The 12,320-nt window shown below is 41.5% G+C and overlaps 1 protein-coding gene across 2 annotated transcripts; it reads left to right on the plus strand.

Moving 5' to 3' along the window:
- Window positions 1–3,914: 3,914 nt before the first annotated feature.
- ANKRD22 (ankyrin repeat domain 22) lies at window positions 3,915–12,319 on the plus strand. Of its 2 annotated transcripts, XM_057370973.1 has the most exons (6): window positions 3,915–4,417; window positions 7,415–7,606; window positions 8,384–8,491; window positions 8,840–8,917; window positions 9,689–9,787; window positions 10,523–12,316. In XM_057370973.1, exons 1-6 carry the CDS (start codon window positions 4,397–4,399, stop codon window positions 10,598–10,600), a joined length of 576 nt encoding a protein of 191 aa, XP_057226956.1. In that variant the 5' UTR covers window positions 3,915–4,396; the 3' UTR covers window positions 10,601–12,316. The 2 variants fall into 2 exon arrangements, with proteins under 2 accessions (XP_057226956.1, XP_057226955.1); XM_057370972.1 differs by lacking the exon at window positions 3,915–4,417 and having other exon boundaries at window positions 7,162–7,606; window positions 10,523–12,319.
- The last annotated feature ends 1 nt before the right edge of the window (window position 12,320 follows it).

Genomic DNA, 12,320 nt, shown 5'->3' on the forward strand with positions numbered 1-12,320 from the left:
TCCTATGGTCCAAACCTGGTCATGGAAGTCTAGACATGGTCTAAGATACTTGTGTTTAGCTCACCCTACAGCCCCCAACACAGTAATGTCATTTCCTTTCATTGTGTGTGAGGCTTTCTGGCTGCTTGGCATCCCAGCCTTGAAGTCCCACTTTTGAWGCCAGTGGCTTTGCTTCTGTGTGTGCTGATTCCAGAAGAGGCTGTTCAGATCATGSAGCCAATTCCTTGTTATCACCTCCCTGATAATGCCCATAAGTGGCTGCATCTGTGGAAGAGAGTTTGTCTAGCCTCCTTAGRTGTTGCATGTCTCACTTCAAGTCAGATTATATGAAAACCTGTAGTATTTTCATATTCTGCATCCATGTTCTGCRTTCCAGTAGCAGCTGTCCAATCTTGTTAGTTCTCTGAAAGTTGCTTTCTTCAGAAATTCTTTTTCCAGAGTACCTGAACCGCCAGAACTCTTTCTGGTAGGGCTTAAGGGTTTTGTGTTTGAAAGACCAGGTGTCTCCTGGRCTGTTTCCCTACCAGATATCTCTGYCAGCATCTGCAAGGATGAAGCCCAGGCTATTGCTGGGCAGGTTGGAAATCCAGTTAATGTTCCACTGCTTTCTGATRTTTTATTCAGTTCAAACCAAACTAAAAAACACATTCTTTCTACATCTGGAGCATTGTTCAGGAACAAAAATAAAAAGTTCAGCATAAGTCAAAATTTGTCCTAAAGGTGAAGCAATAGGGTAGGTAAATTATTGCCTCTTTTATGGGATGATTTTCCTCATACACTGTAGTGAATATGAAAGCTTTGTAAATGAGGCATAATGCACCAATTAACTCCAAGGCTTGGCACACACTGTCTCATTAATTTCAATTGCYAAGTCTTGGCTGTAGGAGCCTTGAACAATAATCTAGTCTTTTTATGCAATGAAACAATGCCAAAGAGTGGCATTTACCATGGYAAACTGGAAATAACTGAAATATTTTAAAATAATAAAAAAAAGAGGTAGAGGAAGGTGCGTGAAAGATACAGTCAAAATGCCATTTCTAGAGGATTTTGATATTAATGGAAATAAACCTTCCTGAAATTGATCACTGTACTCTTGAAGGAGTCATAATGGTTGTTTTCTGTACATACACTGTAAATAGGACAGAAAGACACCTGGCTAGCAGACTCAGAATCTCTGGGTTAACTTACAGGGAAAACCTAAATGCATTTGGGAGTATAAGAGCAAGATTTATACAATTTATGTACTTGCTTTCAATGCTGACATTTTCATGCATCCAGGTTGACACCCCTAGGGGAACAAAACAGCAAGGAGAGCAAAATGAAACCATCAGTCACTCCTTTTCCCATTTGTATGGGTCAAAGGCTCTTTCCACCGTGGCAAACATGCAGGGTGATGCACAGCAATCAGAAAGGATGGCAGGCTGGCTGCTCTGGAACCAGCTGTACAGAACCAGGACAGCACATCTTTATGGGGACAGGCAGCAGAGAAAGAGACCAYGGACACGGATGTACAAACAACTGACCCCTGCTTTGGCTCCCTGTGACTGCTGTCACCTTCTGCTGCACTTCTGGTCTGTCTCCTGCCTGATTCACTGCCAGAAACCTGTGCTGATGAAAGGAGCAGCAGTGGACTTCTGTGTGAGGTCTGCATGTGTAGGAGAGCATGCTTAGTGCTGCTTGGGCAGTATTTAAGGAGTAGAGTTTTCCTATGATAAACAGTGCTGTTGCATGACATTCTGAAAGACCAAATTGCACYCTGGATGTGTTGAGGTAAAGAGGCATCCAACCTGTCATTAGAATACTTAGCAGGGACTCGGTTATTCTTGTTCCCTGAGGCTGTGACAGATCTCTATCTGCACTGCTAGCAGTAGTGCCTTCTGTAACAGTAGCTGCTGCTGCCACCTCTCTCAGTGAGTGCTGTAGCTTCTTTATTTTGGGATAAAGAGGAGGAAGAATCCAGCTTTTCTCAACACTTTTTAGCTATTATGYGATCTCTGCTGCTGTGGGTATTACAGAAGCTGTTGTGGTCACTGCTTCCACACCTATTACTTGTTTTCTGAATCATTGATTGCTTGGGGACAATCCTGCTTTGCTAGGCAATCTTAGAATAAGAATAAAAGTGTTATGGTAGGTGTGTATTTAGCATCACACACACATTCCTACACATGTTGTTCAGTGGACACCACAACATGTGAAGAAATTTGCTCTGAATTAGCCTGCTTCTGTAGGGATTCTCRGGAATTAAATTAAGTTTGAAAATGCGTAAACTTTGGGTCAAGAGAGGATGCCAAAACTACTTCTTATTTCCAAGCCATCTCCATGAGTTCTGTGACAATACAATATGTTAGAGACCGCTGCCTAACCAGTGAATTAATTGCAATCAGCCTGGGGGGCTTGATCCTCACTGAAACTGGCCCTGTTTCTTGACRCAGCAAATTCTTTGAAACATGGGTRCTAATGATTTGCTRTCTTGCCTGGAGAAACAAATGAAGTAAGTACTTGTTAGGAAACAAAGCCAAAAAGTCACCACAGAAACTTTATGAAGTAGGGTACAGTCTGTGGAAAAGCCAAAAAGGTGATTTCTCAGTGAAAGGCATCACATATTGGCASGTCTGATATCCCTGCTTAGTGAGAGATATCAAAGACCTTTCTCTGCACTATTCCCAGCTAACATTAGCTTACATTTTTTTGTTTCATAGAATTGTCAGCCTGGAATGAGCTGCAACATTTTACCTATTTCACCTTGTGGTGCCATATGGGATATACAATATTTTTTCTGAAGCTGAAGTGAACGTGTGACTATATACATTTGCGTGAGTCTCATGCCCCATCATGACTGGGCTGCTGAACTGTTCATCAGCTRAAACTCTGAACAAAATRGTCACTTCAGTGCTTTTCAAGAGGACATGAGATGTGATGCTGGGTTAAATGGGAATTTACACTSTTTTGGGAAAAGAGATGCCTGAGGCTATTTCTCTGCTTTGTAGAGAATGAGCATTTTGTTTTGTTATTTTTTAAAATACTTTTTCAGATTRCTATACTTTTATTTATTTATGTTAGGAAAGGATTAATTAATAATTTGTTTTATGTAGCATCTTAGTGATTCGRTATTTCTTTCAACAAGCTGTAGTTTATAAATTCCAACAAGCTGGTCAGTAGATGCAGGAGGAGGGTGTGAATATCTTATAATCTGGATGTGAAGAAATGCCTTTTCACCTTTGAGGCATTGCTCACTCTTCCGTGTCCAACAGCACRTTCACCACGTGCTGAAAGATCAGTCTGTTGTGAGGTTGTCACAGGTAGTGTCAAATCTCTTTCTGTTACATGCCAAACTAATTTTCTGCAGATAAACAGCCATTGCAAGAGCTAGGACTGGTGCCAGCAGGCAAACACCACAGTTAACAGTGCTTCCTATTTTAATTAGAGATAGGATAAGGAATTTACTTGGTCCTTCACCTCGCTGGAGAATAAATATGGAAAGTATTTGGAAATAGAAATTCTCAAATGTAAGGCAGAGGGCTTAGATTTAAGATACCTAGYTACAGGCGTAGGTTTTAAAACTTTTTTTAAAAATTTGTTTGAAATACAGGAAAAGTGATTTGAAGTACAAAGGGAAAAGATACTTTAAGATGAATGAAGACACTCAAAATACACATTCCTTAATCAGAAAGACTGAGTGTAGTACAGAAATGCTATCAGCATCTCATCCTCAGAGTCATCAACAATAATTCTCTTCCCAATTAGCGTATAAAATTATCGGRTTAATAATGAGTCATGTTCGTTGTTTGGGCTGGGCTAGGAAGACTGATCAGAAGTGATGAAAGCAGCTGGCCTGTTTAATTAGAGAGTAAGAGGCTGATTATACTGGGAGGTCTCATTAAAGGCATAGGATCTCATTGCTTCCCTTTTCCTGAAAGGCATTTAGGATGTTCTTGCAGAGGGTGTGGAGTGTATTTTAGTCAGAAGTAGYTTGGGTGGCAAACTAGCTACAATTCATTGTTATTTCTAAGTTTTAGATTTCAGGCCCTTCGTTCCTTTCTCTCCCCAATTTCTTTACTTGTGAAACTTTCTTCCTCGACCTGTTTTGCTACTTTCCTTTTTAGGTAACTGGAGGATGTAGTTGCAAAAATGACAAAGGAAAATGCTTCTGTGTTGTAACTTGTTCYGTCAGTCTGCCATAAGCTGCTGCTCTCACGTTTACCTCCCTGGGTGGGGCTTCTGAAGGCAATTGTTTTGTCCTCCTAAATAGAAAGAGCTGAAAACGGAAGGTAGCTTGAGAAAAAGTGATACTTTAAAGTTAAATATTAACCAGATTCAAACAAGCTCAAGCACATTTCAAGTGAGGTTGACTTGTTGGGCTGTTGATGAAGAAGGAATTCAAGAGMGAAGAATAAGCATGGGGATACTCTACTCCGAGGTACGTGACCATTTTCCACAGTTACTGAGCTCTTGAAGGTGGGGATATTCACTGGCCTTGGTTTGCTCCCTTCACATCTTCCCAGACACAGGCTTATACAGCTCTGGAAGTATTTTTCCCCTTTGAAAAGTTTCTCTTTGTCTATTACAAGTTGTCAGTAGCATTATTTATAGGAGCAAAGAAAATGCAATAAGCGGTGTAATTGTTGTGGCTTCATAAAGTACACATTCAGCATTTTTTGTTGTTCCATGTTGAGATCAGAATGATTCTGAACATGGTGCGAGCAACAAACAACTTTGTAAAGAGCTGACAACTCCTTGGTTTACACTGAAAACAGATAATAAAGCTAATGCTTAAGAAAACCAGATTGTTTTAGGAAGGTAATTTTTTTTTGCCTTATCTTTATGGATTTGTCCTAGACTATGGTTCATTAAAAAATTTCCTGTACTTTAGCATAAATTCTACTAAAATATATTCTTTTAGAAATTTCCCATTTGTACATGTGGGAACAAATGAGGATTTTGGTCCTTTGTGTCTGAAAAGAGCAGGTTGCACTGGTATTTCTTTTTCTGGAGGTAGCATTACATAGCTGTTGCTTTAAAAGKTTACACTTCTGTGCTGAAAGCTACCCTTTTATTTTATAAAAGCTATTCAATGAAATCAAGTATCTTCTCCTCTTTCAGTATTACAAGGAGCTTGAATCTGTGCATTCATAGGTGATGGGCTGAATAGAGTGTAGCTTATTCTGAAAGGATTTCTTGCATCTCTCCAGATCTACTGCTCTGAGATAGTGTTGCACTGGAAACCAGTGTCATCTGGCTCAATTACACAGGTGTTTAAAGTATGTTCAAATTCTGTCTGTATTTTTCATGCTTATTAGTTAATATTTTCATATACATTCATTTTCTTTCTTTAAAAAAATAGATACAGTTTTCTGGGTAAATTATGGTTTATTTACACAAGATAGAAAACTAGAGAACTAAACATAAAAGATTGTAGGYTGCCTTTTCTGAGAAGTGTGTATTGAATATTAGAGTATTCCTCAGCATCTTAAACATAATTTAGTCTTTCCTGTTCAATTCAGAGCATGCTTCTGAAATAAATTTCGTGTGCAGGAAGAGGCTATGGATTGGTTCAGAACATTTTGACATACAAAGTGTCTTCTTTTTGTCTAAACAACTGCAAAAAGTAATTTAGGCAATCCCCTGTGGTTTTAAAGGAGGAAGCAATTGTAACCTGAAATTGCTCTCTAAGTTGCAAGACAGGCTTTACCTTCACCTCTTCTCTATTGGTTGAAAGCCTTGTGAAAGCACAGTCCTTCATACTGTGCCTTTAACCTTTACTTCATGTGTGGTAGAATTTGTTAAATAGCTCGAGGATAATCTCTAGCTCAGCAAAGCTAAGCAGAGAAAGATGCAGGAAACTCTGGAAACAAGCAGACAACGTCAGATGTGGCAGTTCATCTGGGTATGAGTCAACTACTGGGACCTGACATCAATCACATTCCACAATTGATCAAAAAAAGTAAAAAATCAATTCTATAATTGCCCTTCCTGACAGTGAAAATTTTATTTCTTTTCTTGCACCCCTTATTCGGTGATCTTGTACTGAGTCATCTCAGCCATGAAAAAGCCTTGCATGTCCTATGAGTACTTCTCACTTTTCCTGAAACCTTAGATACTGAACAATTAAATCCYGCTCTGAAAGACTTGCAGAACAAGAAGTTTTGAAGAAAGAGAGATTTTAAACACTCACTGGCATATCTAATTTTCAAACTACTTTCCAGTCTTCAGTATCTGCCCACTGCTGTTTTTCAGCTGGGCAGGCTGTGCTCTAGTTCATGGTTAGCTCTGATTCTGTGGCTGGGAAAAGGCACCTCTGGTGAGGGTGGAAGGAGTGTTTGGTGCTGTGATTCTCTTTTTTCCCCTCCCTTCCATCGTACGTTTTGTGCAGTCACTGCCAGGTTGATCCACCGTGTCTGAATGTTGGGTGGGGCTGCAGCAGTGTGGGTGGGAGCAGAGGGGAAGGGCTTTGCTGCCAGACATATCACAGAGACACTCTCTTCCTGTGCCTGAGCTGGAATTCTGGATCTGYTCCCCTCCCTTCTGCCCTGAGCCCTGTCTGTGTTGGCTGCAGGGTTGGTTGAGCCTGTGCCGGGTCTGCCCAGCTGTGTTACGGAGCTGGACCAGGTCTGCTCTGGGTTCCTGGGGCTGTCAGGACGCTGGGATTTATAAATGATGTGTGGGCAAGAGCAGCCACTCTGTGTTTTGGACTGCAAGAGCATCTGAGAACTCAGTTCCCACTGATCCTTCAGAATTTTTTGTTGTGGGATCGCTGGCCTTTTCTCCTCACACATCCCCAAAGGAGATGCCATGGACACCATGCCTGTGCTCCAGCTGCCAGTGCGTCCCTCACAAGGGAAGCTGCAGGGGTTCTCCTGCCTGTCCTCCATCAAACTTCTGCTCTCGTAGCCCTGCTCCTCTCCACAGCTGGGCACAACCTCGAGACGTGAACTTTGTTCCTCTGGATATGGCTTGCAGCTTGCATGTGAAGCCCAGGTATTCCGAGTTCTATGCCACGGGTTTATTTCTCTCTGTGTATGATAGTTGGATGACAGCTCAGCCAAAGGGAAAGCCTTCTGAAAACTTGGAGACTGGGCTTGCTGCTTGATACGGTCACCAGCTCCGGTGAAAGCGGAAGCCAGCTTTGCGTGTTTTTTTTTTTTTTTCCTAATGGAAACGGGTTTTATTTATTATAGAAATMGATTCCGAAATGAACAGAAAACTCACACTGCACTGTGCAAAGGCTGTGACTTCTGGGGCTGAGGGCTGAGGGCTGGGTAGCAGCTGTAGGAGTGTCTCCACCACCATCTTCTGGAAGGCACMGAGAACTACAGCCTCTGCCCGGCCGTTCAGGACCGGCGAGTAGTAAAGCAGAACGGGAAGTGCGGATGTCTTAGGGAAACCCGTGCTGATGAATATTATCTTCTCAYTTCAGCCCATCTGTCAGGCAGCTTACAACAACGATTTCAATAAAGTTCATCTCCTTTTGGAGCGCAACAGCAACGATCTGAACGTCCAGGACAGCTTCAGAGGAGACACCCCTTTAATCTGTGCATGTAAGCAAGGAAACAACAGGATAGTTAATTATCTGCTTAGAAGACATGCTGATGTCAACCTCAGAAATAAGGTAAGTGGCCGCTGACTCTTCCTTTGCAGTGATTGTTCTTTCAGATTCTTAGAGTGCCAGTGGGGACACTGGCAAGCACAAACAACCCTCATTTGTTTCTTGCTGAGGCATGTGGGGAGAAACAGGTGGCATAAAAAGGCTTCTCTGCTTATTTTTGGGCCCTGTGTAACTTACTCTGTCCAACTCAGTTTTGACAACCAGTAGCAAGTTCAACACTGTAGCACAAAACTTTACAGCCCTGCCTTTTAGTTGTATTGGTATATTCAGTATTCACAGATTTTTTTTTTTTTTTAACTGTTCTCAACGGGAGTCTGTGGTGGCTGTTGCTGCTTTCCTGTGTTTCTCCAGAGTCCCAAAGGAAATGCCCTAAGGTCTCACATACCCTTGCTTCAGTGACCAGCTCCTCTGTAAGAAGGGGGGCTGTGGCCATTCCTCCTGCTGATTTAACTTGCAGTGTGGCAGCAGCAGTGGCCACGTGAGATATCCACTCTCTCCTTTGAATCTCTGCAGGTCCAAGTTTGCCAACATACACATGGAATCCTTTGGATCCCATATCCTCCTTGCTCGTGTAGTCCGATTTCCATGACCCTCTATGTGATAAATGTGCTTCTCCTCGAAGGAAGCAAAATGCAGGTGTCTGGTTCTGCTTGAAAATCACAGGAGTATTTCTAGCAGACAGTCTAAAAGAAAGCTTGTGGAATTTAAAGTGGTCTTCTATTGTGAATATTAAAGTCATATCACTGAATCTGGTACTAATCAGAGTTATTTTGYCTTTAGAAGGACCGCACTTGCCTCCATTATGCTGTGAGAAAACGATTTTCCTTCCTTGACTATGTRCTCATCATAATCCTCATGCCAGTTATGCTTATTGGATATCTTCTCATGGTGAGTCTGGACAGAAGCAGGAATGACCCTGTACCTTTCCCTTTATCACATTTTTCACAGCAGTATCTCAGGCCAGGAGCATGTACAGAATAGGGACTGCTTTCTTAAAGCGAGGACTGAGTGAGTGCAGCAGAAGAAGCAGGGATTTTGTTGTGATTGTAGCTGGTGAAGGAACATAATTGTCTTATTGTCTCAGTCTGACATTTGTATTATTGTCTCAGTCTGACATTTCCAGAGACTATTCCTCTTTTTGGAAAAAAATCCCACTGTATTTAGCACAATTTATTGCTTAAAATTATATGTAGATGAACTGTTTTATTGTGTTGCTCTTCCTCTTGCACCAAACAGGTCTCAAAGACAAAACAGAATGAACACCTGGTCAAGATGTTGCTTAGAGCTGGAGTCAATGTGAATGCTACAGACTYTGTAAGTTTACACAAAAACGCAAATGTGGCTCACATGCAGGTAACAATAGTAAAAGCAGGCTGCAGAACCTTCTAGAAACATAGTTGAGGTGGGAGCATCATGGGCTGAACTGACCAGGAGGATTCAGCATTTCCATTTGACACTTAGGCAATATTTTTATGACGTATACAGAAATGATTGCCCACCGGTATCTAATTCTCTTTTTCTGACCAATGCMCTCATAAGAGAATTCAGGCTGAGATATAAGCATCTGAGTTTATCACCATTTATAAGTTTTTGAACTGGAACAGATTTGTGGGCTGCAGGGCCCTGTGTCTTCTCTTGGTCTTCTGATCTGCCATATACAGAGTTTTGTATCCAGTAGCCTACCTGGGTTTGGTAAAGAGCTCCTCTACTCTAAGGCAGAAAAGGAGAAACCCCAATTTTGTCAGCAACCAAACTGTAAAACACTGAATTACAAGTAAACAGCATTGTTTAAGATGTAGTTTCTGAGATCATGTAATCCTCTGAAATTATTGGCTTCCTGCTGAAGGTATCAAATTTGTTTTAGCAATTTCATCCCAGGGAAGGTATTATTTTATTTTTTTGTTCCTGTTGTTCTCATAATAATGTATTTGTTGTACTGTGAAGTGCATTGTGACAGGAAATGGTATCTGTGTTTTGCATCCAGCTGTTAGGGGGAAACTGATAAGGCTAYAGGTGCTCCTACTTGAATAAGGTCTGCTAAAGAAGCCATGGAAATAAAATTCATCTGCTTCTGTTTCCCTTCAGTCTGGTAGCACAGCCCTTCACTATGCTTGTGAAATGAAAAACCAGGAAGTCATTCCTCTCCTGCTTGAAGCTCATGCAGACACTTCTATAAAGAATCAGGTAAGAAGGTGAATTTGGTTAACTGTATTTGCTTATCATGTTGGTGAAGCAGTAAGTGCATGGCAGGCCTTTTGTTTGGTGCACAGCAGCTTAAAGAAAAGGGTGCACATCTTCCTGGCAGCCAATTTGTRTCCTGTTTGCTCCATTGCCTTGGTTGACAAGAGCAGCTTTAAAGTGTGGATCCTTCACTGCTGGATTTCTACCAGCGAGCACTGCCTGCATGTCCCCTGCCTTGGCACATCCCTTAGCTGTCTATATRGTGCCTCTTCTTAGCTCAGACCTACCCTACACTGGTTCCTAAGGTGTAGGGGAGGAATAAAAGTCTTCCTAGGTGCTTTTTGTGCTGTGGAACATGCTTCTTCTGAAAGGCTAAGTCAAGCTGCTTCTGTCACCACAGCAGTTCAAGTGTTTCCCAAATCAATGTTGACCTGGGACTCACCTGCATCACTGAGTTGAAGTGAGCAGTATATTACCTCTGTTGCTCCTGAAATCAAATCTTAGCTGAGCTCTGCACATTTGGATGTTATTCCTAGGSAACAATGGAAAGGCTGTCCCTCCTGGAGAGGAGGGCTCTGTCCGTCTTCAGCCAGAGTAGCATTAGACCCAGCATATTCTGAAACATTTGTTTTAGGGCAGAAGTGACAGCAGACCTTACACAGGTGGCAAAGTCAGGAAATCTCTTTGTCCTTGACCCATATTTATCATATTGCATTGTATTTTGTGTGTTTCTTTCAGGATGGGGAGACTCCCTTAGAYATAGCAAGAAGATTACAGTTCCACAACATTGAGAGCATGATAAGGAAAGATTCGTAGCCATCGAGGACTCTGACATGCAGAAAATTACCTCATCTGACAATCCACCTTTCAGAACAGCAGAAGTCCTGCAGAGGATGAGGGCTGATACTTGATAAAGACTTGGTCCACATCCACCCATTCCCTGCTGCAGACTTGGACAATTTTGTGTGAGATTTGTCARTACCCCGAGGCCATGTGTGGGCTGAAAGAAGTTCATTTTATTTTACTAAGCCGTGAATGATTACAATGGTGTTCAAAATATTGTCCTTCCCATCTGCCTCACCAGTTTTATTACTTGACTTTTGCAAACTGTGGATTTTGAAAGCTAGCTGTAAAATATCTGGAAGCCTAAACATTGCATATGATGTTTGGCAGCCAAAGCAAAAATAAAATATCCTTTACAGCATGTGTTACTTGTTCCATAGGGGAACTAAACAATATGCTTCAGCAATTATAAAAAGTCTGGTACCCTTCCTCTTAGTATTTATCTTCCTGCAATGGGAGTGGCTGGGAAAACAGATCTCTCAGTTGAGCACTTCCTCCTTCCTTCCTTCCTACAAGTTTCACACACCTTAATTTTCACTGTGGTGCTATAAGAGTAGCATTATTTTCTTTTTGTGTATATATATATATATATATATATATATAGATAGACAGATAGATAGATAAGAAACAGCAAAAAGCGATTCAATGCCTTGCTAGAGACCATAAAGAAAGTCAATTCCCAGATCACTTTAATGCATTAAGAAATAGTAATGAAAATATGTTTGGCTCAGTAGAGAAACAGGTCTCTTGACTACCTTTCCAATATAAACAGTGTACTAAAGAAAAAAAAAAGAGTCAATAAATGAAATGCAGCTGATGGAAACCAGATGTGTCCTTCCCATGGGACTAGACAGGATAGCATGCTGTGCACAGTGGTGCATGCAGCAGGGGATGATACCAATCATCATAATCATATCTCCATGAGTCTTCTCTTGCATAGGTGAAGGCAGAAGAAAACCTGCAGAAGTAAGAAATATGCTAAAGTGGCCTGGTGCTTTCTGATTTAATAATACAGCAATAAAAAGGAAACTCCTTTCATATCCTGCTGTATTGTGCCTCATTGGTCTAATGGATCTTTATTTTTGTTGCCAATTTTGGCCTTTTCCTGTAAGCTGCCAGAAATGCAGAGTACAGGTGCCATGATCAGCACTGCTGATGGGTGCTACATGAGGTGCATGGACAAGGCAGAGTATTTTTCCTGTGTTACCAACACAGATACCTTTTTCAGTGTAACTATTCTGTGGGATGTCAACTCCAGCTACAAAAGGTCATGGCTGGGCAAGATGAGCTTGAGGCTGCAGCCAATACTGCTCCACGAAATGAAGCTCCTTGTTGGAGCTTGTAATCTTGAACACTTCATCTGTAATCTGGGCACGGACACTCTTACCTACCATAGCAGCTTGTAGGTGAGATGTGAGGCACTTGCATGGATCATGAAGATGTCATCTCTTAGGGCTAATGGCCAGAAAGGGAGAATTTCTAGCTGCTTTCCCATGTCTTCTGAGGAAGACAGTGGTCACAGTAACACTGTGGAAAACCTCAAATTATGAGGAAAACAAGAAATAAATAAGAACAAATAAATACCTGTACAGGTATCCCTTATGTATGTCTCTGTGTTTACCTCTTCCCCAGATATCACCCTTATTGTCAAATAGAAATTTGGAGGGTTTTACTGAAAGAACAGACACTGTGC

This window comes from Malurus melanocephalus, unplaced genomic scaffold (assembly GCF_030028575.1).
Source record: "Malurus melanocephalus ecotype Western Australia unplaced genomic scaffold, MMel_1.1 scaffold_137, whole genome shotgun sequence".
Classification (NCBI taxonomy): Eukaryota; Metazoa; Chordata; class Aves; order Passeriformes; family Maluridae; genus Malurus; species Malurus melanocephalus.